Consider the following 27,571-nt stretch of genomic DNA (forward strand, 5'->3'; position numbering starts at 1 on the left):
GATTTGCCTTTGATTAGTGAAAAATGATCCAGGAGATCTCAGGATGCTTAGAAGTCCAGTGAGGCAAGTAAAGAACATTGAATAACTTTGCACTAAAAATTTTCAGGGAAGGCAGATGGAATTACTTAAGTTTGAAATATGTCCAAAATTCTGTAATCAATATTCCCACTCTTGGAATTAAAACAAGACCCTTGGAATCTTCCATAATCAGAGATAGCCAGGGCCCTTAAACCATCTCAAACCAACCAAGGCCTCAAGGAATATAAAAATAGCTATTTTTGGCGGGGGTGGGGGGGGATACCACATAGTTAAGGATGTTTTATTGTTTCATATAACTGGGAAGTCTAGAGGTAGAACTAATGGGTGAGGCTGAGTCCAGAGGCTTTGGTAATGTCAGGGTCCTCTCTCTCAGCACCCATGTGATCAAATCCCAGAGAACCAGGTAGTCTTGCTTGGATCATGTACCCTATCCTGGATCATTAATAATGACCAAAGGAGAAGATATTTCAATTGGCAGGACATGGTCAATGCCTGGGCCACATACTCATCCATATAAAGAGGGAAGTGGGATCAACCTCACTCAAACCAAGTGAAGCAGATTCTCCACAAGGTGCATTCTGTTACCACATGGAGTGGCAAAGGAATTGGTGACCATGTGGAAGTTTATCTGAGTCCTGTGTTCCTGGAACACAAAACTCTCAAAAACAAATCCACTCATTCTTTGTGTTCCAAGAAATGGCTTCTGGAAAAGAACCACCCGTGCCCACATGATTTAGATAAGACTTGTGACCACCTTGTCTACCTATGACAAGGCAAGACACAGGTACTATAAATTTTCATTCTGTCTCACAAATGATTAGCTGAACTGTTTACCCCACTGACCAAGCTGGACAAATGGCCACTAACTTAACTTGAGTAAACTTTAGTCAGGTTCTTCTCCTTCCCCCTAAATTTGGTCCCTGAACTTGGTCTACCTTAGACCTGCCTGACTTCTAAGAAGCTTGCCAGTCTTACAGTCTATGATTAGAACACTCCACTATTACAACAGCCCCCTTCCCTTTGATGCAGTAATCCTGAAAAAAGTCTCTCCTGACCTCACTCCAGGTTTGTTTTTCACTTGAAATTGGCCAGACAGAACAGTAGATGTTTACCACAAACACTCTGCTGTCCAATCCGCAGTGTCTTAAGGGGATAAAAACTAATGATGTCAACCCTTCCTATCCTCAGTTTTGAACCAACAGAGAAGTAGAAAGGGAAGCCAGAATCAGGCAGGTAAGAATTCAAAATGTCAGCTTCATCAAGAGATGGGCGGAGAAGGAAAATGTGGCAAACACATACAATGGAATATTATTCAGCATGAAAAAGGAAGGAAACTGAAACATGCTACCTCATGAATGAACCCTGAAGATATGCTAAGTGAAATGAGGCAATCACAAAAAAGATAAATACTCTCTGATTCCAGTTCTCTGAGCTACCTAGAGTAATCACATTCAGAGAAACAGAAAGAACAGTGGTTGCCAAGAGCTGGGAGAAAGGAGAAATGGAGTTGTTGATTAACACAATGTCAGTTTGAAAGACAAAAAAAAAAAGTTGTGGAGATTCTTTGCATAACAACGTGAATATCTTTTTTTGTTTTGTTTTGTATTTATTTATTGGACAGAAAGAGAGAGAGAGATCACAAGTAAGCAGAGAGGCAGGCAGAGAGGGGGAAGCAGGCTCCCTGCTAAGAGAGCCTGAGGAGGGGCTCGGTCCCAGGACCCTGAGATCATGACCTGAGCCGAAGGCAGAGGATTAACCCACTGAGCCATCCAGGTTCCTCAACAATGTGAATATCTTTAACAATACTGCATTGTATACTTAGACATGGTTTAGATGGTAAATTTTATGTTCTGTGCTTTTTTTTTTTTTTTAAGATTTTGTTCATTTATTTGATAGAGACACAGCAAGAGAAGGAACACAAGCAGGGGGAGTGGGAGAAAGGGAAGCAGACTCCCCCGCAGAGCAGGGAGCCCACTGTGGGGCTCCATCCCAGGAATGACCTGATCCAAAGGCAGACGCCTAATGACTGAGCTACCCACGCACCCTGTTCTGTGTTTTTTACCATAATAAAAAATAATTTTTACAAAAGTCAGCTTCTTAACTAATAAAGCTGCTAGGAGACTATGATATAGATCTGTGGTCAAATTATCTTCCTAATACTTTGCAGAATTAAAAATAAACTTCTCAAACTTCAGACCTTCTGGCAGGACATGACCTATTGTAGTAAGGTTAAGTCAAGGTCAGTCTTTAAGGATAGAGCCCTCTGAAAGAAGGGCCCAGTGACACATTAACACTTCGCCTCTCTCAGTCTCACCAAAGAAGGTGCTTTTTCCCAAGGTGAGAGTGAGCAAGGAGGAGAGAGGCCTGTATTCCCCCAAGTTATCCCCGCTGGGAAGTGAAGAAATTTCAGAGGATAATCATTTACCCCTAACCAGTCTGTTAAAAGAAAAACACAGTAGAACACAGCCTGGGAAAGAATATGAAAAACAGCAAAGCTGGGACGCCCGGGTGGCTCAGTTGGTTAAGCAGCTGCCTTCGGCTCGGGTCATGATTCCAGAGTCCTGGGATTGAGCCCCGCATCAGGCTTAGCAGAGAGCCTGCTTCTCTCTCTCCCCCTCTCCCTGCCGCTCTACTTACTTGTGCTCTCTCTCTAGCTCTCTGTCAAATAAACAAATAAAATATTAAAAAAAAAAAAAACAGCAAAGCTTTTCATAGTTTTGTTACTAGGATAACAGGATTTGGAGTGGTCTCTTTTCTCAAAACAATTTTATTGGTGTGCCTTTTTAAAAATATAATTTTGCTAACATCAGAAGTGCTACATTAATAATAATTTGATATGTTTAATTTATTAAGTGGCCACAAGGGGGAAAATTAAAAGGGTTATTAATGTACAGTTCTCATTTTATAATTATCTTAATCATTTTCTGGCTTTTTGTCATGTAAGTTTCATTAATTCTGTCAGTGAAGCTGAACAGTTTCAAAATGCTTTTAATTGATATGAATTCCAAAACAATAAGATAATTTTGCAGTCAAATGCTCTACTCCTGAGCTATACCCTCCAATAAGATAATTTTGTACTGTAAAGTGTACATCTGACTTACATGTTTTCATTTGAAAAAGAAAGACATTCCTTTGGGCACAAGAACTTCAAGGTCAGATATAAGTCAATTAAATATATTTGACTGGCTACACATTTTTTAAAAATGTACAATTCAATTCCCTATAGGATTGAGATGTCTCAGTCTTTCCAACATCTCTATGGAGAAGGTAGAGTAGATTTCACTTTTCTAGGTTATCAGATGAGAAAACAAACTTATCATGTTAAATTCAATGCTTGGGATTATGGGATTATATATCCACAGAGTGAAATATCTAATTTAAAACTCCTTCCTTGGGCGCCTGGGTGGCTCAGTGGGTTAAGCCTCTGCCTTCGGCTTGGGTCATGATCCCAGTGTCCTGGGATCAAGGCTTTCATGGGGCGCTCTGCTCAGCAGGGAGACTGTTTTCCCCCTCTCTGCCTACTTATGATCTCTCTGTCAAATAAATAAAAATAAAATCTTAAAAAAATAAAAATAAATAAAACTCCTTTCTTGGATACCCGGGTGGCTCAGTCAGTTAAGTGTCTGTCTTCAGCTCAGGGCATGATCCCAGGATCCTGGGATTGTGTTCTGCATTGGGTTCCTTGCTCAACAGGGAGCCCACTTCTCCCTCTGCCTGCTGCTTCCCTGCTTGTGCTCTTTTTCTCTCACAAATAAATAAATGAGATCTTAAGGGGGAAAAAAAAACTCCCTTTTGCTTCTGTGCTTTCCAGAGTACATTAAATTAATTTGAGGTAAAAGGATCTTTAAAAGTTATGTGCAGTCAGATTTTAAAGAGAAAAAACTTGCACTAAATGTAAATTAGACCTCGATTAAAAAACTTACAAAACATAAAACAAGGTTGGTGAAACATATTTCTCTTCAGGAATTTTAGAAAAATAAATGAGCACACTGAGAATCAGCTATGATATGATCCTTTGAATAAATACTGCAGAGTGAAACACTTTGACTCTTGAAAAAGGATAGATACTGTTGTGTCAAAAAAATGTATATCCTCTATCAATTGAAAGCATATTTGGTTTGAATAATTTCTACATCCTCGGAGACATTCTCTCTCTAAGGAATCAATCCATTTAGGAAATTATTTCCTAGAACTTGTACTAAAAAATGAAGAGGACTTATCTATCACGTTTGCTTTGAGGGGAAAATGGTGTGCTTTAGATAAAACATTACAGTGACCAAAATACCGCCCATCTGTCAACTTTATATTCCTCTCATTTAGTTTCACGTCATGCACTTTGGCAGGATTCATGGGAGGAAAGCAGACAAGAACCTATTTTTACCATTGTTGAAAGCATGCCAATTTGGCAAGGGTGTGGGACAATGGGCACTCTCATATGCAGTAAGAGTATAAATTGGTTCCGCCTTTCTGGAAGGTAATTGGGCAGTATAAAAGATATCAAAATTTTAAATATGCATATCTTTTTACCCAAAAATTCAACCTCTGGGAATTCATCCCAGTGAACGAACTGAACAAATGTAAATGTAAAGATATACATAAAGGGCACTCGTGAAGCATTGTTTACAATAAGGATAAGTTAGAATCCACCTCAATCTTTTGTCACTGGTAGAGTGATAAAATACATTGTGATATATCTGTTCAGTGGAGTACTTTGTGGTACTTTGGGCCAATCATATATACTTGGGTTTATTACTAAGGAAAGGTTATAGAATAGCATGTATAGTCTGGGTTGTGAAAATTTTTCTGCATATAGAGGAACATGCCTGGAAGGACAAATAGCAAAATAATGTTATCTCTGGGCTGTGCAGTTTTGAGTAGTTTTTACTTTTTTATTCCTTTTATTTTTTGAAACTATATCATGAACCTGTATCCATCCTTCCTTCCTTCCTTCCTTCCTTCCTTCCTTCCTTCCTTCCTTCCTTTCTTTCTTTCTTTCTTTCTCTTTTTTTAAGATTTTATATATTTGTCAGAGAGAGAAAGAGAGAGAGAGAGAGAACAAGCAGGGGAAGCAGCAGGCAGAGGGAGAAGTGGGCTCCCTGGAAAACCCTGGGATCATGACCAGAGTTGAAGGCAGATGCTCAACTGACTGAGCCACCCCGGCGTCCTTAGCTTGTATTACTTCTAAAACACACGCCTAAAATACGTGTGTTCTGGCTTGAAAAAAAGTTAAAACATGCCAACTTAAACAACTGTTTCAAGAGAAAGTACTTAAAATAATATATCTGCTGAGGGATTAATATCCAGAATATATAAAGAACTCCTACAACTTCACAACAAAAACACCCAACTAAAAAATCGGCAAAGGACTTGAGCAGACATTTCTCCAAGGATGATATCTAAGTGGACACACGCACAGCAAAAATGCTCAAAATCACAAATCATTAGGGGATATGCAATTCATAGCCACAATGAGATACTACTTTACACCAATCAGAATGACTATCATTAAAAAAAAAAAACAGAAAATAACAAGTGCAAAGCATGTGGAAAAATGGAACACTTCTGCTTCACTGGTGGGAACTGCTGCTGTGGAAAACAATACAGGCAGTGGTTTCTCAAAAAATTAAAACATAGACTTGCTATATAATTTGGCAATTCTACTGCCATGTAGATACCCAAAAGACCAAAAGCTGGGACTTGAACAGATATTTGCACACTAAAGTTCATAGTAGTGTTAGTCACAATAGCCAAAAGGTGGAAACAACCCAAATGTTTGTAGACAAAAATGATGGGATAATCAGAATGTCACACACACACACACACACATACACACACAATGGGATGTTATTCAGTCTTAAAAAGGAATGAAATTCTAATACATGCTACAGCGTGGATGAATCATGAGGACATTATGCTCAATATTCCAAGCCAAACACAAAAGGGTAAATACTATATATTTCCACTTATGTGAAATTCATAAAAAATAAAATGCTGGCTGCCGTAGGATATGGAGGGTGGAATAAGGAGTTGGTGTTTACTGGGCACAATGGTGATGGTGGTATAATGATGTGCATGTACTCAATGCCACTGAACTGTGTACTTAAAAATGGTGAAAATGGCAAAGTTTTTGTTATAGATTATTTTACCACAATAAAAACATTTTATTTCCTATATAGCGCTATTTCTGTCATAACTAACAAAGATCCAACTTGTCAGAAAAATATCTGTAGACTTGGAAAACAGAGAACTCTTATTCATGTTAATTCATTTCCCTTAGCTAGACTTGGCCTACATTGGAAGGTATAAGTGACTTTAATCTAAATTAATAGGGATTGAGTTAATCCTCTTCATTTCCCTCAATCCAATTAGGTTTATTTATATGTGACCCTTATTTCTTTAGCTTCTACCAAATACCTGAAAGACTGTGGTAATAACAGGCAGATGTTTACTCCAAACATGTCTGTTCTTTCAGCCCATCTGAAATAGGCTGGCCTGTCAGTGATTACAGCTCTTCAGGTTCCCAGAAATTGTCTGGCTCTTACGAGTTTTTAATCTTCGTCAGGGACTGAGCTCGTTGGGGCCACAACTTCTGTGATCCCAGCCTGGGCCACTCTCTCAGGCATGTTCAACAACTTCAGCTCCTGGCCTCACAAGCAGCAGGTACCCCTCTCTTCAATCTGACAATAAGCTTCTGGCCCTTTCAGAGACCGTCTCTCCAGAAGTGGGGGCAGCTTTCAACTCTGCTGATGGAAGAACCTTATGCTGGTGGGGAGGCTCTCCATTCCCAAGCCCCCTCCACTGTTCCTCTCAGTGGCCATGGTGCCACAAAGGTGGGCCGACAGTGCGTGGGTTAGGACTGGGTGAGGGGGGAAGGGCAGCGGTGTGAAGGAGGTCTGGGTCACTACTGACCCGAGCTGGCGTGGGCAGAGCAGGAGTCCGAGAGCAGCCTGTGCTCAGTCAGGTCAGCCCTCGGCAGATCAGCAGTGCCCTGCTTCCCCTGATGAGCCCCTGTGACAGTATCTTCCATACTGTGGCAATTTCCCTTCCAACCATCAACAGGGAAATAAGACAAAAACAAACACTGGCCTCCTCCTCTGTTTCACTAACACGCCTTTCTTACTTAAAATCACTGTCTTATCTAGAAAGAGAAAAGAAGGGTATTCTCTCTGTTATTAAATGCAGGGGGGTCACATTGCCCTGGCCATATTTTTAATCTACAGCTCGCTGTGGGTGGAGCCCAGGAGAACCTATGCAAACATGACTTCTGCCTTCCTGCCCTGTACCTCCTCCTTCCTTGGGCAGATTCAAACACTGCTTCGATACTTGAGGCCAGAGCTCACAGGCTCACAGGATTTTAGAGCTAAAAGACTTTGAAAAACAGCCAGTCCAGTTGCTTTAGCTGCTGCTGAAGTTCAGGGACATTAAGTGATCTGGCCAAGAATGTGGCTATTTGGTATAGAAATCTTCCCCACTGAGTTGAGAGATAATTAAGATTTCTCACTTTTTGTTGTTTGTTTTCAATCACTGCTTTAAGTATTATGAGGGGAGAAGTGAGAAGAGGAAAAAGAATCACAAATTAGTCATTCTTGGTAGTTGTTCACAACTTGGATGCAAGGTTTTTGTGGTGAAGGAAGTTAGAATTCATGACTAAAATGAATAATTTTTAAAAAGTCGGTATTTGTTTAACATTCTCCCATTCTTAGTGATATTTGAGAGTTTATAAGAATTTAGCACATAGCACAATTAGCTGCACAGACAGAATGGTTAAGAACTGCAGATTATATGGGGCACCTGGGAGGCTCAGTCAGTTGAGTGGCTGCATTCGGGTCAGGTCATGATCCCATGGTTCTGGGATCGAGCCCTGCTCCCTGCTCAGTAGAGAGCCTACTTCTCCCTCTCCCTCTGCCTGCTGCTCTGCCTACTTGTGTTATCTCTCTGTCAAATAAATATATAAAATCTTAAAAAAAAAAAAGACCTATGGATAATACAACAAAACAGCCAGTTGAAACATAATTTAATTTCTGAAAACAATCAAAGTCACAAAGTAAGGCATGTATACACACATACACACAGCATGTTTTCAAACTCAGCTTTGGAAGATTGGGTTCGATTTACTTTTAGAAAAGGCCCTACTCTTTGTGACTGAGCCACTTATAATTAATTGGAATCATCTTTCTAACCATCTTTTACAGTTTATACCAAGACTTGCATGTCTGATGTTCTGCTGGAGGCTGCAGAATGAAGTTGGTGAGATGCGGAAGGTTTAGGATCTGCCCATCACGGTGGGACAGCAAGACAGACCATGGCTGCCAAGTCACTCCAGAAGTGATGACCACTGGGCTTCCCATAAAGTAGGCTGAGCACAATTATAGGAAATTCAGGAGGTACTCAACACTCAGGACTCAGTCTAAAGGGTGATGTAGGGGCAAAGGTTAGAAGGACTGGGACATGTGTAAGTCTGGGGTAATTAAAGTATAGAGATCAATACAGAGTGGACCTTGCCACAGCTGGAGAGAGGGAAGAGATGGTAACATTACCATAATCATTTAGGGCTCTTCCTTGCAGACAGCTTAAGTCCAGTTAAGTACATGAATACTTGGGGACTAATTAGCCCCAGACATTATCATTAGGACATTAGTAATTACAAGACGCCACATTTTCAGCACTCCTGCCTGTGTTTCATTTATCTCTCACAGAGAGAGAGAGAGAGAGGGAGAGAGAAAGAGACAGAGACAAAGGTTTATGCAAGGATCTGGCTTATGTGATAGTGAGGGCTAATTGGGCAAGTCCAGAATCTGCAGGGCAAAACATCAGGAAGGGCAGCCTGGACTACTGACTTGCGTCAATAGGCGGCATTTCTTCTTCCTTTGGAAAAACCTCAGTTTTGTTCTTAGGCCTTCCCACTGATTGGTTCAGACTCACCCAGATTATGAAAGATAATCTCCTTTCCTTAAAGTCAAATAACCGTAGGTGTTTATCACGTCTACAAAATACTTGTACAGCAACACCCAGATTACTGTTCGATTGAATGACTAGGTACTTTATAGCTTAGTCAAGCTGACAAATAAAACTGACCATTACACGAGTTCAGTGTCATTGAGTTTGCATTACAGCAGGCTTCCCAGATGGACACAAATGCAGTCCACTCATCTATATGATTATCATTCCTAAGATCTAAAAATGTGGGAGAGATAAAACCAAAACCGCATGGCCTGTCTTGAAGATTTACAAACCTGAAATCAACTGAGACTGAGCCTTCTGGTGAAGACCTCAGCAGGACCAGTCCTGGAAACTAGGTAGGGCAGACTTTAGGGGACATGGTACAGCCTCATAAAAAGAGAATAGACTTTGGAAGAGACACACCTGGGTTTGAATTATAGCTTTACTACTCTGTAAATGCTGACTTTATGCAAATTGATATATGGGAAGAAATCCATTTCTTGAGGTATAATTTACAGATGATATAATTTAAGAGTATATGTCCGTGAGTTGTAAAAGTTTACACACATGTGTAATCATATACATGATCAAGATATAGAAGTTCCCTGTATGCCCGCACGGTCAGCTGCCCCACTCACCAGCCTAAGGCAACCACTGTCCTGTGTTTTGTCACTATCCATCAATTCATTCATTTTAAGCTAATGTTTATTGAGCATTTACTAGGTGTCAGGCATAGTTCTGGGTACTGGGACACAGTAGTAAATAAAACAGATAAAAGTAGCTGCCATTATGTAGAGGGAAACAGAAGGCAAGCAAAAATATATAAGAAAAATATAGGTAGGTCATATGGTGGTAACTTCCACAGATGAAAAGAGAAAGTAATTAGGGAGAACCAGGGTGGGGGTAGGGCACATGTTGCTCTTTTTGCTGGGGTAGTTGAGAACCAGATCATTAGGAAGGCGATGTTTGAGTAAGTTGCTGATGGAAACGAGGGCACGAACAATGTGGGTACGAGAAGAATGGTCTAGGGAGAAAGAACAGCGCATGCAACAGTGCGTTGGTGAGTGTTGCTGGAATATTTGAGAAACTGCAAAGAATCCAGTTGTGTTCGGAGTGGAAGGGACAGAGAAGGAAAGCAGAAAAAAGGCAGGAGAAAGAGGTCATGCTAGGATAAGGCCCACAGTCCTCTTTGAAATTTTATCATAGTATAATTAGGAGCCATTGCAGGGTTTTGAGTAAAGGATTTGACATCTTTAAAAGGATCACTGTGGCTGCTATGTTGGAATTGACTGCAGAGGCCAAGTGCAGTATTAGTGTAATGCGCCTGATATGCAGTAGATGGTCAATACATTTTAGCTATTTGGAGGTTATTGATTTCTTAGCACAAATGAGCCTGTGACCTATTTTTGTTTGCTTCTGTATAGTGCAAATACAAATCCATTCATATACCCAACAAATATTTGCAGAACATGACTATACTGGGTGCTGGGGAATAAATGTTGAGTTAAAGGAAGATAAGATTGCCGCAAATTCATAGAAACATAAAGTAGAATGGTACCGGGATGGGGGAGGAGAAAATGGAGTAGCATACAGAGTTTCAGTTTCGCAAGATGAAAACAGATGGAAATCTATTTCGCAACAATGTGAATATACTTTACTGAACCATATACTTGAAAATGGCCAGTATGGTAAATTTTATGTTCCATGTTTTTTTTAAAAATCACAACTAATTTTTTTTTCAAAGATTTTATTCATTTATTTGACAGACAGAGGTCACAAGTAGACAGAGAGGCAGGCAGAGAAAGAGAAGAAGGGAAGCAGGCTCCCCGCTGAGCAGAGAGTCCGATGCAGGGCTCTATCCCAGGACCCCGGGATCATGACCCGAGCCGAAGACAGAGGCTTTTTTTTTTTTTTTTCCAGTGTAACAGTATTGTTTTTGCACCACACCCAGTGTTCCATGCAATCCGTGCCCTCTATAATACCCACCACCTGGTTCCCCCAACCTCCCACCCCCCGCCCCTTCAAAACCCTCAGATTGTTTTTCAGAGTCCATAGTCTCTCATGGTTCACCTCCCCTTCCAATTTCCCTCGACTCCCTTCTCCTCTCCATCTCCCCTTGTCCTCCATGCTATTTGCTATGCTCCACAAATAAGTGAAACCATATGATAATTGACTCTCTCTGCTTGCCTGACTTCACTCAGAATAATCTCTTCCAGTCCCGTCCGTGTTGCTACAAAAGTTGGGTATTCATCCTTTCTGATGGAGCCATAATACTCCATAGTGTACATGGACCACATCTTCCTTATCCATTAGTCCGTTGAAGGGCATCTTGGTTCTTTCCACAGTTTGGCGACCATGGCCATTGCTGCTATAAACATTGGGGTACAGATGGCCCTTCTTTTCACTACATCTGTATCTTTGGGGTAAATACCCAGTAGTGCAATTGCAGGGTCATAGGGAAGCTCTATTTTTAATTTCTTGAGGAATCTCCACACTGTTCTCCAAAGAGGCTGCACCAACTTGCATTCCCACCAACAGTGTAAGAGGGTTCCCCTTTCTCCACATCCTCCCCAACACATGTTGTTTCCTGTCTTGTTAATTTTGGTCATTCTAACTGGTGTAAGGTGGTATCTCAATGTGGTTTTAATTTGAATCTCCCTGAGGGCTAGTGATGATGAACATTTTTTCATGTGTCTGATAGCCATTTGTATGTCTTTGTTGGAGAAGTGTCTGTTCATATCTTCTGCCCATTTTTTTATATGATTGTCTGTTTTGTGTGTGTTGAGTTTGAGGAGTTCTTTATAGAAGACAGAGGCTTTAACCCACTGAGCCACCCAGGCGCCCCACAACTAATTTTATGAAAAAACAAGATTCAAAGTTTTTTTTAAAAAAGCAAAGAAGGAGGGGCACCTGGATGGCTCAGTGGGTTAAGGCCTCTGCCTTCAGCTCAGGTCATGATCCCAGTGTCCTTGGATCGAGGCCGGCATCGGGCTGTCTGCTCTGCAGAAAGCCTGCTTCCTCCTCTCTCTCTCTCTGCCTGCCTCTCTGCCTACTTGTGATCTCTGTCTTTCAAATAAATAAATAAAATCTTAAAAAAAAATAAAAAGCAAAGAAGGAGAAAAGACTGTTGTCAGGGGAGTTAACCAACAAACTAACAAGGGAAGTGTTAGGTAGGAATAAGTAGTTATGATGAAAAAAAAGAGTGGTAATGTACTGTGACCGGAGAGTTCTTTTAAATTAAAAACAAATTAAGACCAGTAAAAAAGGAAAGCATGACCTTATTTATGTAAAGGTGTATTTAGGTGTCTGCTGCCTGACTAAACCTTAATCACTTACAAGCAATATCCCAAACAATGTGAAAAAGTCTTATTTCTTGGGGCACCTGCGTGGTTCAGTCAAATCCCGACTTTTGATTTTGGTTCAGGTCATGATCTCAGGGTTGCGAGACTGAGCCCCACGTAGAGCCCCATATCAGGCTCTGCCTGGGATTTTCTCCCTTTGTCCCTCCCCCACTCATGCAAGTGTGCCCTTCCTCTTGAAAATAAATAAATATATTTTAAAAACAAAAGTCTTGCTTTTTTAACCCCCAGGAGGTGAAATCCGCTAGATACTTAAAATGCCATTTGTTTTGTCCTACTAAAAGAGATGTGTACATGTATGTATAATTTATGTATGGGTATGTGTGTGTACACACACACACATATACCATTCGCTCATACACACGTATGCTTGTGTGTATATATGAGCGTATATGTACGTGTACACGCCACGTTAAACTGAGATGTGTCTGGTTGCTTATCCAGCTTATTCAGCACCCAGGTAATAAGATGGACCATTTCATTTGTATACTTTATTGTGTTGTTTTACTTTTTAAAGTAATAAGCATATAACATTTTCCCTAAAAGCATAAAGCTACTTTAAAAATTAAAACTACAATAACTCTACAATCCAGTTCTGGTGTACGAGTTGATAAATGTGAGGTGTGTGGAACAGGTCTCCAATGTAGTTAGTGTTAGTAAGTATTGGTTGTTATTACTCTGCCTGTTACTATGTCACCTGTTGGGCCCTGCTCTAAGTACTCTACCTGAATCCTTTAACCCTGACAGAGATAGCAGATGCTGAGATACAGACATGTTATGCCACACATCCCACAATCTTTAAGTAAGGAGATGATATTTTACATACAAATGTTTTTTAACTTTTTTTTTTAACTCCTTTAACATAAATGGCTCTTTATGATGCCTCAGTCCTATACTAGTGTAAAAACTCTGCTGAGGATATTCTCAACTGATACTGTAAATATATAACTGCTCTATGTGATTCAAAAGAATAACGTACACATTCTCATAAGATTTCTGAAGTATCATTTAAAATAAATAAATTGAATAACTCCATCCTAAGACATACATAATTCACATAGAGAACTAAAATTTTTATCTCAACTTTATAGCAAGATTATTAAAAATAGCACCAGTTTGCCCCTGAATGGCAACTTCTAGTTTACAAAGCATACTCACATGTGTTGGTCCACCTTGAGCTTCAAAACCACTCAGTGAGGTGGTAGGGTGGACCAGATATTAATATCACATACGGCTGAGGAAGCTGAGTCACGGGTGTATGCTTCACTTAGAATGTCTTTGGCCACAAGTAATAAAACCCATTTCTTTCTTTCCTTTTTTTTTTTTAAAGATTTTATTTATTTATTTGACAGAGAGAAATCACAAGTAGACGGAGAGGCAGGCAGAGAGAGAGAGATGGGGAAGCAGGCTCCCCGCTGAGCAGAAAGCCCGACGCGGGACTCGATCCCAGGACCCCGAGATCATGACCCGAGCCGAAGGCAGCGGCTTAACCCACTGAGCCACCCAGGCGCCCCAATAAAACCCATTTCTAACTGGTTTAAGTAACACAGAGATATGGCTCACTTACTTGAATGCCCAGAGACGAGGCGGTCTTCAGACTTGACACAATCTAGCTGCACTGACTGTATTTCTCTGCGGTTCTCTTGGTTCTGCCCTTCATGAAAGGATTGGCTTTGTCGTGACCCTCATATAGTTCTCAGTCTCAACACTACACATGACAATGCCAGAGAAGACCATTTCTTTTTGTCTCTTTGTCTCGAAAACTAGGAAGCCATCCTCAGAAGTCCTTAGCAAATTTCCCTCACTTATCATTGGCCTGGAGGAATTCATATGCCCATTCCTAAGTCAGTTATAGCAAGGGTCATGGGATTACCCTTAGGTGAATCAAGATACTGGATAATCCGGGCTCTGTTAGGAAAGAGGAGGAAGGAAAATCGTAATGAGCACTACCAGCTGGGAAAGAGCAGTCAGGAGTCAAATCCAACTCTCTTAGGTTAAGTCTTGCGGCCAAGAGTACCACTGAGACCATGAGAGCAGGACTCAGGTCCTCACTCCCATGTTTTTACTATAACAACCTCAGCTTAACTTTCATTGGGTTAGAATGCTCATTTCTGGCTTTTGTGGGGACATCCATGGGGCATCCTTAAAATGTCTAAATGTGGGAATTATCTATGCCTGCATTTTTCAAGACTGAGGTTACTGAGGTTGGATGGACTGGTAAAAATTTGCTTTGAAAGCCACCTTTGGACAAATCCCTCAGAAGTATTCTACTTTTTGTTTTTTTAATTAAAAAATATTTCAAGGAATAAAAAACAAAGTTTTAGAAAACCTTGGCGTTATGCCATACTTCCATTGGATTTTTTAAAAAAAAGATTTATTTGAGAGAAAGAAAACATGAGTGGGGGAGGGGCGAAGGGAGAGGGAGAGAGAATCTCAAGCAGATTCTGTGCTGGGTGTGGAGGCTGACTCAGGGCTCCACCCTGGGCTGCTGAGATCATGACCTGAGCTGAAACCAAGAATTGGACACTAAACCAACTGAGCCACCCAAGCACCCTGCATTGGATTTTTAAAGAAAAACTGCTGCAGTTATAGCTGGGCTACCCTGAGCATCCTCCCAGATCCATTCTTTTTCCCCCTCGCCAGAGGAAATCATATTCTGAATTTGGTGTCCATTTTCATGTGATGCTTTTGTACTTTCAATACTATGTAGAGATCTAAGATGCATAGTATTTTAAATACACACACATACACACACAGAAAAGCACTACTTTATATAAACACTAACCTGAACATATCCTTCTACAATGGGACTTTTCATTCAATATTCTTTTAAGTGATACCCATATTGGTACATTTTGATGTACATATTGATGTACATTCCTTTAGTTCACTCATTCTGATTGCTATATAGTCTATTATTCAAATATACCCCAGGGTATTATCTACTCGTCCGTTGATGGACATTTTCTTGGTTTTCACTATCTTGCAATTCCAAACAAAGCTGTTGGGAGCATTCTAGTAGACATTTCACGGTACACATTCAGAGGAGTTTGTCTGCTACCTACCTTGGAGTGGAATTACTGGACATGTTCATCTTTAACCTTAATTTGGTCTTGTCGTATTGCCGCCAGTCTGACGGCTGTGATGTGGAATTGCGTTGTCGGTTTCAGAAGTATAGTGGTTTCTTTCCTCCCTTCTGTTTCCTATGCATTTGAAGCTCTCCAGTTCCTTCAATTTATTCCATTTTCTAGATTGGAAAGTCATTTTCTTTCCCTCATCATGGAAAATTGTAATTCTTATTATGAGTCTCTTCATTTTGATAGGTCTTATTTAAGTTAGCCTGCTTTTTCCTTTAAAATATATTTGATTATTTATTGGACAAAGTGAAATGAAAATGGGAGAAAAGAAATAAGCATACTCATCACTTTCTCTCCAGACTGATGAGATAAAGTAATTTTTTCTTGCTCACTTGACAAAATGTACAGTGTGATCAGAATTTGTGTATCTTGTATGGAGAGTGGGATAAATATGTCCCTCTTCTCAAGGGAGAAATCCCAAAATCAGAAGGTGTAAAAATAGCATTGATAACCAATTAGTTTAATTAGTATTTGGCAACTCCGTTCAGCAGAATCCTTGGACTTGCACCTGGAGTGCAGAGACAACACTACTGAATGATGACACTTTAGCATCCAAAAGCACCACTCTATTTTTACACAGTGTCTACCTAAGAGATTCAGCTGCACTTGGATATGCTTATAGCAAGCTCCCTGAGGACTTTCCCTGTGTTTGGGGGAAGAAGTAAGGTCAATCAAAATTTACACCTTATTGTCCTAGGAAATGCAAAGGCAACCCAATAAACAAGCATGAGATCATATTTCCATTTTGGTTAAGGACAGGGGAACATTTAATCCTGAGGAGAGTGAGAGAGAGGCAAGAGGAAATTAAAGACATGCTAATTGAGACTGTGCTGTTTTCTTTTGGTTTGCTTTGCAAAATCCAGATGGGAAAGGAATAAGCATTTACTTCTTTTGCTTTCCACACTTACCTTTTAAGTGTCTTAGCATCAAGAGAAACACCCATCCTGAAATTGTATTTTCTTTACCCAAAGAATGTGGTATGAGAATATCGTATGAGAGGGTGGAGGGGCAGGGTGAGCTTTGGGGGCATAGAGAAGCATTCAAGATAAAAATCATGATAAAAAGGATAATTTCTAAGACTTGAGACACAAGTCTGATGGGGGAGAATTATTTACGTCAGTTATATGTTCCCAGAGAGTTGACCCACATCTTTATCCTTTTGTTTATTGATTAGGCTTTTTAGAAATGTTAGAAATGGTTGTCAAGTTTGTCAAACAGTTCCTTCTACTGCTTCCTCTAGTTTCAAGATGACAGCTAGACTCTTCTGGCATGCACAGTAAAGGTCAACTCTGGTAATGTTCCATTAGAACAAGACTACACAAGTTTCTATACATAAGAGGTAATAGGGAAGTTTTGAGGAGTTTCTTTCTTTCTTTCTTTTTAAGATTCTAAGTAATCTCTACACCAAACGAACTCACAATCCTGAGATCTAGAGTCACACATTCCACCAAATGAGCCAGCCAGGAGCCTATAAGAGTTTTCTTCTAACTTCATACTTTTTTATTATTAAAGGTTAATAAGACCTGAACTCTGGTTGGAGGTAATGAGCTATTCTCTTATGTTATTTTTGAAAAGGAGAACTTCCACTACTTATCTTGATTACAATAATAATTTGTTCATCAAGTATATCTTGAAGCCGGACACTTTCTTCTCTTAAATATCAGTGCTCTCTCCCCTCTGGGTCCTGCAGGGGTTCACAGCTAGCACTCCTACTGCCAGGTTCTTGGCCCTGCTTTTCTAACACTGACTTCTCCGTGGGTCCCTTCAGCTAAACTGCAGCCTCCTTACCAACCTCTGTCATTCCTGTCTCCAATACCAGAAACCTCTGTGCTGCTAAGTGCCACTACCGCCTCACCCTTTTCCGGCTACGAGAACCCTTCCAGCTGCTGGTTCAATGACCTTAACCTGGGACAGCCAGTGTGTTCAGGCGGAGGCAAGTACATCCTGACTACACGATCCATTTTCTGATGTAATGACTTCATTTCTATTATCCCAGAGGAATGCAGCAGGCGTACTGACATTTTGTCTACTAGCGCCACAGACAACAGTGTGTTGCTGTACTAACATGCCCGGCTAAATCTGGACATGGTCCTGAGAAGCTTATTAGGTAGAGAGAGGAACTAATTGGGTTTCTGTAGATGTTCACACACATAACACACCACCCTTACGAAAGCAGTTGGCTTTAACTAGGGGAAAGTTAAATTTGAATTCAAAACATTGAATGAGGGCTTCATGAATTTTTTTTTTTCTACTCTACCCTGAACTTCAGTAGAGAAAAGGTCAACCAGGTAGCGGTCTGGCTTCCCAGGACAAGGTTATAATCTTAATCAAAATTGGGTTGATGAGGTAAGAAAGAAGTCAAATCTCTGAGAGCCCTTAAGCATTCTGCAAACATTTTAAAACGGCATTTACTTACGGGGTAGTATATAACTTACTCTACTCTAGTCCTTCCAAACCTCTTATGTAGCATGCCGGCATTAGAATATTGACAGTAATTAAAATGGAATGTTGGAAGAAAAGCCCTCCAAGACCCCACCTTCAAACTAAAAAGCAGCACCCTGATCTTTGTCCACGTTTTACTAGCTAGGTACGTGTTCTGCCTCAGACCTCTGTCAATGCTCCTTCTGGGATTTGGAGACTTTTGCTTAAATCTTCCACTCACCTAATTAGTCTTTTGGGAGAAAGACGAATGAAAGAAAGGGAAGGCAGGAAAGAAAATGATGCTTCATAGGGCTGGTTAGACCACAGAATTGTAGCTTATCTACTGAGGAATTAGTGACTTGAAAATCATTACTGAGCTCTGTGAATTTGGAGGTTCTATATTCATTTGGGTAAGTCATTCAACTAGTCCTATTTCCCTCCTTAACTAAGGCAAATTAAAAAAAGGAAATGCAAAGTTGGGTCACCTTCCCAAACGGCTTCAGAAAAATTGCCCTCAAAAGGGGCCCCCAAAGGAAGAAATATGCTGGGGTATGTAAGGGATTGATAGATGAAGTGTGAGAAATTTCTCTCTTGCCACCTGATCCCCGTTGGAAATTCACTGGCTAACTGGGCTGCTGACTGAACAAAACAGAGGATAATAGCCTCTGGCTGAAGATTTTATAATTGAAGCTGAGGCAGAGTGGGCCATGTGCGTGTTTAGAACAGTGATTGCATTGTGAATAACAACACAAGTCCCACTTGTCAGTCACACAAATGTTTAAGACCATAGAAAGGCATCTGATTTGGGACAGGGATGACAAAATGGATCTTTTGGTTTTCCCCCACTTAGCCCTGAATACAAAGGACTGATGACTGCTTTGTTCTGGGATAGAGTCTTACATTCCTTGTGGGACCTATCCAATCATTAATAGAGAAAGAAAATTCCTGTTTGGAATCACTCCTATCACTTTCCCAAAGAAATAAACTTTAGTTCTCATCACCCGATGGGGAAAAGAAAGCAATATAAATGATATCACACCAGATTTTTTTTTTTTGCTTTGTTTCCTAATCATCACTTTTCCTCATTTACCTTTAGTTACTGCCTCAATGTTAAACAACTGTAGTAAACAGTATTAAGAGACATGGCTCTAATTTGATAATACTTATCAATACTTAAAATGCTTCTACACGTTGAACCAGGAACTACACTTTTAAGAATTTATTTAACAGATAAACTGATAGCTTGGCAAATGATATATTTGAAAACATAATCTTGGCAGGATGTGTCTGAAGAGTGAAAACGTCCTAAAAGCTCAACAACAGGAAATTGATTAAATAAATTACAGTACATTTACACAAGGAAATGGGCTATAAAAGTTGTCATGAAACTTGGAATGCTGAAGTTTTTTTTGTCTTGCATTGATCTGCTTAAATTAATTGCTATCCCTAGTTAGAGAAGTTATAAATAATGGGCAATAAGGGATTGAAGAGTCAGGTGTGTTTCCTTCAGCTCTTATCAGCAGCAATGGAAATGAAGGAATTCTTTTTTTTTTTTGAAATGAAGGAATCTTGACTCATTCTGCAACATCTCTTAACAACTCGATGGTCATCTTAGTTAACAGTGGGTTTCTGGATTTATAGGATGTACCAGTGCTTCTTGGGTACCTTATACTTATCAGGTCACAAGGAGCCCCATATCAGACCTCTAAGGGCTAGAGGTTTATAACCACTTTTTTTTTCTTTTTTTCTTTTTAAGTAGGCTCCATGCCCAGCAGAGAGCCCAACATGGGGCTTGAACTCACAACACTGGCATCAAGACTTGAGTTGAGATCAACAGTCAGATACTTAACCGACTGAGCCACCCAGGCACCCTGGTTTATAACCATTTGATCACAACACATAGACATGGTTAAAGTATTTTCCTCTCTTACTTGTAAATCCTTTAATCACAGGGCCTAAGAAACTCCTTGATGTAACAGAGATGGAAGAGCAGCATTTAGTTCCAGTGTTGACAGGCTGAAAAGAGAAAATTAAGCATTTTGTTAGAAATAAGTCTGTGTTGGGGTGCTTGGGTGGCTCAGTCGGTTGGGTGTCTGCCTTCAGCTCAGGTCATGATCTCAGGGTCCTGAGTTCAAGCCCCACGTCAAGCTTCCTGCTCAGTGGGGAGTCTGCTTCTCCTTCTTCCATTCCCTCTGCCCCTCCCCACTCCTCATTCTAATAAATAGATACAATCTTAAAAAAAAAAAAAAAAAAAAGAAAGAAGTCTATGGTGGCAGGTGGCATGATAATCATAAAATTTGACGACACAAAAGTTGAATTGTACAATGCAGTCAATCAGTGTTGAGAAAAACAATAGAAAGGCTTTTTAAAAAAAAAAAAAGATTTTATTTATTTATTTGACAGACAGAGATCACAAATAGGCAGAGAGGCAGACAGAGAGAGAAGGGGGTGGGGAGCAGAATCCCTGCTGAGCAGAGAGCCCGATGTGGGTCTCGATCCCAGGACCCTGGGATCATGACCTAAGCCTAAGGCAGAGGCTTTAACCCACTCAGCCACCCAGGCGCCCCTAGAAAGGCTTTTTATACATAACTTTTTTCTCTCTCTCTTTTTTTTTTTTGATTATAAACTTATTTGTCTTCCCCACTACATTTAAGCAACTTGAGCTCAGAGTTTTTTGTCATTTTTTGTTTCTCAGGAGTCAAGCACCATGCCTGATACATAATGGCACTTTACAGTTCCCAGATGAATTAAAAGACAAAAGTTTGAAAGCAAATGGTTTTAAGACGATCCTCAAATTTTTCTGATGAATGCTACGGATCATTTTCCCAGAAAAATACACATATCCATGTGCAAAAAAATTTCAATATAATTTCTGGGCACTTATGGATGTTTGCTTTCTCACTTCTTTTCATAGATCTTCTAGGGAACCAGAGATTCTAGATTAAGAAATTCCTAGGTTTCGAGTACATAATCACAGAGAGAAGTGGAGAAATCTTTAGAAATATTTCCTATTCCCCAATTTTTCTTTTACAAAAAGCATGTTTCGGGGGCACCTGGGTGGCTCAGTCAGTTAAGCATCTGCCTTCAGCTCAGATCATGGTCCCGGGGTCCTGGCATTGAGTCCCGTGGTCCTGGCATTGAGTCCCGTGGTCCTAGCATTGAGTCCCGTGTCAGACCCCCTGCTCTGTGGGGAGTCTGCTTCTCCCTCTGCCCCTCTGCCTGCTTGTGCTCGCTTGCTCTCTCAAATAAAGAAAATCTTAAAAATAAATAAAATGTGATGAAAACAAAACAAAAACTCCAAAAAGCATGTTTCTTCCATCTACTTCATAGAGAAACTCTTTTAGTCCCTAAGGAAAAGGGCCTCTTCATATGGAAGGTGTAAAACAGTTTGATTTATGTTGTTTTACAGTCACCTATAGATATTGTGCAGTTATTGTAGTAACATGCAGCCTTATAGCAAAAAACAATTTTTTTAATTTTTTAAAAAGATTTTATGTATTTATTTGACAGAAAGACAGAGATCACAAGTAGGCAGAGAGGAGGGGGAAGCAGGCTCCTCACTGAGCAGAGAGCCCGATGTGGGGCTCGATCTAAGGACCCTGGGATCATGACCTAAGCTGAAGGCAGAGGCTTTAATCCACTGAGCCACCCAGGAACCCTGCAAATAACAATTTTAACGAAGGTATTTTTTTTTTTTTTAAGGAAGATTCACTTATTTTAAAGAGAGAGAGAGAGAGCAGGTGGAGGAGCAGGAAGGGAGAGAGTCCTCAAGCAGACTCCCTGCTGAGTGTGAAGCCTGATGCAGGGCTTGATCCCGGGACCCTGAGATCATGACCTGAACCAAAATCAAGAGTTGGATGGTCAACTGACTGAGCCATCTGGGTGGCCCAAGTAGGAATGTTTATTTAACAAATATTTAGGGACTATTCACTGTAAGTCAAGGACTGTGGAGGACAGGGGCTAGAGACAATGACTCAAATCCTAATATGGTAGAGCATATGCATAATGAACTGGGTCTCTGAGTTAGATTTTTGCTTCTGTGTATGTGTGATGAAGGTAATGATGGGTGGAATGAGCAGAGAGCAATTATAAATTCTGTAAGGGATGAAAATGCAATTGCTAGAACCTTTGGTTTTATTATGGTCACACAACAACTGTTAGCCTCCCATCCTGTTACCAGATTCCCCACAGGGAGTCTGATAATAACCTCTGGCTAAGCACTGACTGATTATGGACAAGGAGTAAGACAACAGTTGAATTATAAATGCTTAAGCTCTATCTCTGTGGTATGAACAGCTGCATCTACGTGCCATTTCTAAGACCAAGCACGTCAACGTTTCTTTCACTTGAGTGATGTCGAATGATTATGTTTGTTGCATCTTAAACTCTGGGGTGACCACAAAGCTGATCTGGTATGAATGTCTACTCTGTGGAGGAAGAAACATTCCAGGAAAACATGGGCTTTGTTTGACTCCTTTCTTATATTTTATTTAATTTTTTTAAAAAGACTCGTTTTTCATTTGAGAGCGAGAGACAGAGAGAGCACACAAGCAGGGGGGAGAGGTAGAGAAAGGGAGAAGCGGGCTGCCCACTGAGCCAGCAGGGAACCCGATGTGGGGCTTGATCCCAAGATCTGGAGATCATGACCTGAGCTGAAGGCAGATGCCTAACCATCTGAGCCACCCAGGCGCCCCTTTGTTTGAATTCTAATTAATAGTAGCATAATCTATTTGCAGTCACCATTAATTATTAGAAACTACTTCCTTATCTTGAACTAAAATCGCCTTATATTTTCCAACCATTTCTCTAATAAGCTTTGGCTTCTGGAGCATTGCAGAATTATCCTATTCTCTCTCCCATATCCTTAAATATTTGAACACAGCTATCATTTGTATTTCTGTTTCATCTCCAGACTGAATGCATCATCTTCCCTTTCTTCAATGTATTCCTCTTGAGAAATATTTTCACAGACATCACCTTCCTCTTCCTATTCTTTCACACACTCTAATACTTGGCCGAAGTCCGCTTAAAATGTGACACCTAGAACAGAACATGATATTCTAGCTGACTGATCTTAGCACATCTGAGTCCAGAGGAATTCTTTTGATCTGGACACAACCTTCCATCAGCACACTCTTTTAGGCTTTCCTTCTTACCTCCTGTTCCCCTCCCAGGTGTGCTGTACTGTGGGCAAATAAATTTGGAATTTTGTCCAAATAAAACTGTTGTGTCTTCTTTTCCCTGAGTACCATTATCAAGTCAAATTTCCTTCCATTCACTTTGGCAATGGAATCTGTCCAATTTCATCTTAAATTTGCCTCAGCACTGAAATAATTTTAAATCTTAATCTCATATTTAACCACTGCAGATCTCTTATCTGTAAATTTGATTAACACCTTTTATGGAATTTCTCATGTCTTCATTCAAACGGTTGGAGATTTCCTTCAGTTTAATGTGAACCATTATTTAAGTCTCCTTAGGCTGTCTCGATAGTTAGGAATCCACCTGGCTGATTACCCATTTTAGCCACAAAGATTTCAAAAGTGATGTCAGGTATCTTGCTGGAATCAGTGAATGTGGTACCTTTAAAAGGGCCTAAGCCAAACCATTTCTTCAACAACAAATGCTAGGGCATTTTATCACTGCAGTGCAATTTTAGGTGAGCCTCCAAGCTCTATGAAATAAGCAGCCAGAATGGGTGCCAGGTCACGCGGACAGAAACAAGAGAGCCTGTGTCATAGTCAAACCATTTCTCTTTCCTTGTACATACACAGAGGACCAGAGGCACTGGACCTATATTTTGTTAGGAAAGGCAACTACGAGGTAAATTCAGTCAAATAAAAACTCAGTAATCACTCACTGGAGAGGGTTATGTAAGGGGTTCTTTTCATTATTCTTTTCATTACCCCAATTTTCAAGATTTTTTTTTCCAAACAAAATCTGAAGTCTTATTGTGGGTGTGTCAGAAAAGGCTACATTGATCTGGTATTTAGATTTTATAAGCTTTACCCTTTGCCTTTGCTACAACTGGTACTTAGGCAGATCTGTTTCCCATGTAAATTTCTCTGTTAATGACAAATGAAAAAGTAAACTTTGGACATTGACTGTTTTTCAAAGAAAATGAAAGCATGTGTTTTTCGTGTGTGTGTTTTTTTCTTTTATTCTCACCAAACATTCATGAGAGAAGGCATATTCAGTTTTGAGGGGCTATCCAATTTCAGATGGGAGACACATAACTGTAATAATGTGTTAAGAGAAGGAAGCAGCCTTGGTCATTGCATCTATTCAGATGAAATAGGGTTTCTCTTTTAACACTTTTAGGGGCTCAGTTAACCATGCCTAAACTCAATTTGGGGGATTAGTATTTTAATTCAATTCCCTCTGAGCATGAAAAATTCTTCTTGTGCATGACAGTGAAGGAAAAAATGAAACATGGTCATAAACAAACCGGATGATCCACTGAGGAGGCAGAATTGCTCTGTACATCAATTCATACACAAAGGCCAAAGGCAAAATGAAAAAGTAGAAAGTTAAGTCATCCCAACTAGGGATGTACAAGCACAAAAAGGAAAGTACAAGCACAAAATCATGTCAATTAAAAAATTAAAAAAAACTTTTTTTCTCTATTTTGGCTCCTTCCACAATGCAGTTTGTCAATTCTAAAGAGTTACAGATATTTACCTATCATCCTATCTGCTGTAGAAAAGCAAGATTTTTCAAAATTGTTCTCTATTTTGGCTCTTTCCACAATGCAGTTTGCCAATTCCACAGAGCTACAGGTATCTACCTATCATCCTATCAGCTATAGAAAAGCAAGATTTTCACGTAAATAGCTCAGGTGATAACTCTCCGAGATAATTTTTCCTATTCATCTAGGTAACATGCAGCGTTCCTACTAAAGGGAAAGAAGTCTATGTTAGGTAGCTTAATATCATGCTTTTTCTTTCTCTTCTCTGTAAAAACCCCAAACAAACCTAAATCTCCTGGATCAACAATTAAGAGAGACTTTATTATATGTTGCTCAGTTTACAAATCTGAAGTGTGAGTTGGCCAATGACACTTTGTATAGTTTATCCGCCGTTCAGAATGCCTTACCCAACACTCTATGCTCTGATCTGGAAAAAAAAGAAAGAAAGAAAGGAAGAAAGAAAGGAAGGAAGGAAGGAAGATGGCCATTTTCAAAGACTTCAAAAAAATAAAGTTTTTGAATTATGCTTAGTTTTGAATTATGCTAAAGAGTAAGTATTTGAAATTACTGCAACGCTTTGGAAGATTTTAAATATCAGATGTGGATTTTAAATAAAAAGAACATCATAGCACTTTTGTTTTCTTATGCATTTCAGTTTTAACATTAAAGTATGAAAGAAATGGGAGCTCACTGTCATGGATAATAATCCAACTTTATTGTGTGCAGCCTTTTTCACACCAAGTATTAGTTTTTCCATGTGAAATAGGTTAAGATTTAAAATGATAAAGTTATTGTTAAGGAGATACACAGAAAGACAATAGAAAAAGCTGAAGAGAGTTTTTGTCTGAAACTGGAAAACAGAACAGTCTGGGGGAAAAACAGAAGATATGAGAAAAGTACCACAGGTTAAAGAAACTACTTTGCGGGAGAGAAGGGCCATGAGATTATCTCAGACAGACGGTAGGATTTCATGTGCATGTTTAACTCATGTGCTTGGCAATAATAATCTTAGAATTTTCTTATGTGTTGTTACAGCTCTTAACTTTTCCCACTGTCTATAATTTTATTATGCAGCATAATTAATATATGTATATATGTTTTTATTTCGCACAAAGTCATTTGTCTAATTGTACCTCACCAGCAAAATACCTCAGCTACACAGTGGAAAAGAACTGGAAGACCTAACAGAGTACATTCAAAGTTGGATTTTTTTAATTAAAATTTTTTTTTATTATCCTGTTTTGGTTTCCTTATTGAGTAGACTCCTAGGGAAAAGTAAGTACTGTGAGTTTACTGGTCTGCTATAGAAGTAGAATTTAGACTCATAAAAAAGAAAGTTAAAAAGAGATCCAAAGGTTCACTTAAAATAAAAAACACCAGACAAAACAGGCTCGGAAGAGCCTCTTCCCTGTGGCTGAGTTTAAGAACACGTAGCACTTTGGAGCAGCCATCCTCAAACACTTCTATCTAGAACCCACTCCTCTTCTGCAGTTTCTGAGCTCTTTCTGTGCCACACCACCTTGAGCTCTCTTCACTACACGGCCATTTGTGACATGTTTATCTGTCACTGTGGATGAGATGGCAGTAAAGGAGGCAAAGTCCCTACCACTTATCGGAACATGAGAAAAGAAACATATCCTTGGACTTGCTTTAGTGCCCAAATTGGCAAACACGCCGAAAGACTGACAATCTCATATGCTGAGGTGGAAATGAACCTCTAATACAAGATAGAAAATCCTCTAACACAAATACAAATATTGCAAAACAGTATACATTAGGATAGCTCAGTTAAAACTCATACTTTTTTTGGTACTTTCTGATAGGACTTTAGAAAAGATAGCCCCCAATGGCAGAACATAATTTACGTATGGCAGAAAGGTGGAGAGCATAAGGCTTCAAATACAAAGATAAATGCATTACTGAGGCATATTCCCCTGGCTGTGAGGTATGTGGGTAAAGAGGTCACATTTTACCGTGAGTCAGAAGGTCAAAGGTGATGCAGGGCTCCAAGAAAATATTTACCAGAGGAATGTGATGAATCATTTATCAGTCCAGAAATCCCAAGTACAAAACTTTAAGCTATAAGAAGGATCAAATTATATAATGTATATGATTCAATTAAAAAATTTTTAGCCCTCTTACATTATATTATCTAGGTTACAATAGTAAAAAGTCAAATTACATTCATATGAAACTTTTATAAAAAGAAATCAAATCCATTTTTATGAAACTTTATAGTACAGTTATTTTCTAATGGGTGTTTCCTTAGGTCATGGTATTTATAGTTTCATTTACATCTGTAAAATTTTTCAAAGCGAAAAACAAAAGGCAGTCAATAGAAATCTAAATTTTCATTTGCAAAACTCCCTTCAGTTTCCAGGCCAGTAACACATGGCGATGTCAACTTCTCCTCCAGACATGGACTGCTACCAAACATCCTCAGTTTAAGGAGAATGCAGGCCTCTACTCATTAGGAACGCTTTCTGGTTTGGCTCACGTTTCAAGAAATTCTGGAGCATGTCCATGCCGTCCAGAGATCCCCCAGGTTTCAGGATTAGGTTTCTGTATTTCATTCCAACCTAATAAAATAAAACATCATGCCTAATAATTCATTGTTAAAGCACTTTTCCAAATCCCTAGATGCAAAAGAGAAAGCGGTAAGGGTGAATTGAAGAAAAAAGGGCTTTACTCTGTCTGGATGTTCTCTTCTGCCTAGACTACATTTCTGTCGTACTTGCACGGTTTGGTAGCTATGAGATCTGGAGCTTACAAACTCTGGTCTTCTACATTCCTCTTTATTACTGTCTTGTCTCCTTAGAGTCTCAACAGAGAGCAAACAGATGAACAAAAAATAGCCAAATGGAATGTATAACAGATTCCTATGTTAGCCCATCTCTAATGCGATTTCAAAAGGGTTAGCAGAGCGAGTGTTCAAACAGGGGGTCTGTGTACCTGGAAACAGGGGCACCACTCCTGCCAAAATGTTT

The 27,571-nt window shown here is 39.7% G+C and overlaps 1 protein-coding gene across 3 annotated transcripts in view; it reads right to left on the minus strand.

The window, feature by feature from the left end:
• Window positions 1-27,571, minus strand: part of NLN (neurolysin) — a 142,800-nt gene that overhangs the window by 19,942 nt on the left and 95,287 nt on the right. For 2 of the 3 annotated variants that reach the window (XM_032336111.1, XM_032336110.1), the window contains exon 13: window positions 25,276-27,163. In XM_032336111.1, coding sequence (XP_032192002.1) covers window positions 27,029-27,163 — 135 coding nt within the window. In that variant the 3' untranslated portion in view covers window positions 25,276-27,028. Of the gene's footprint in view, window positions 1-19,827; window positions 19,913-25,275; window positions 27,164-27,571 lie in introns of those variants that run through there. The other variant, XM_032336109.1, reaches the window with a different exon arrangement.

This window comes from Mustela erminea, chromosome 3 (assembly GCF_009829155.1).
Source record: "Mustela erminea isolate mMusErm1 chromosome 3, mMusErm1.Pri, whole genome shotgun sequence".
Taxonomy (NCBI): Eukaryota; Metazoa; Chordata; class Mammalia; order Carnivora; family Mustelidae; genus Mustela; species Mustela erminea.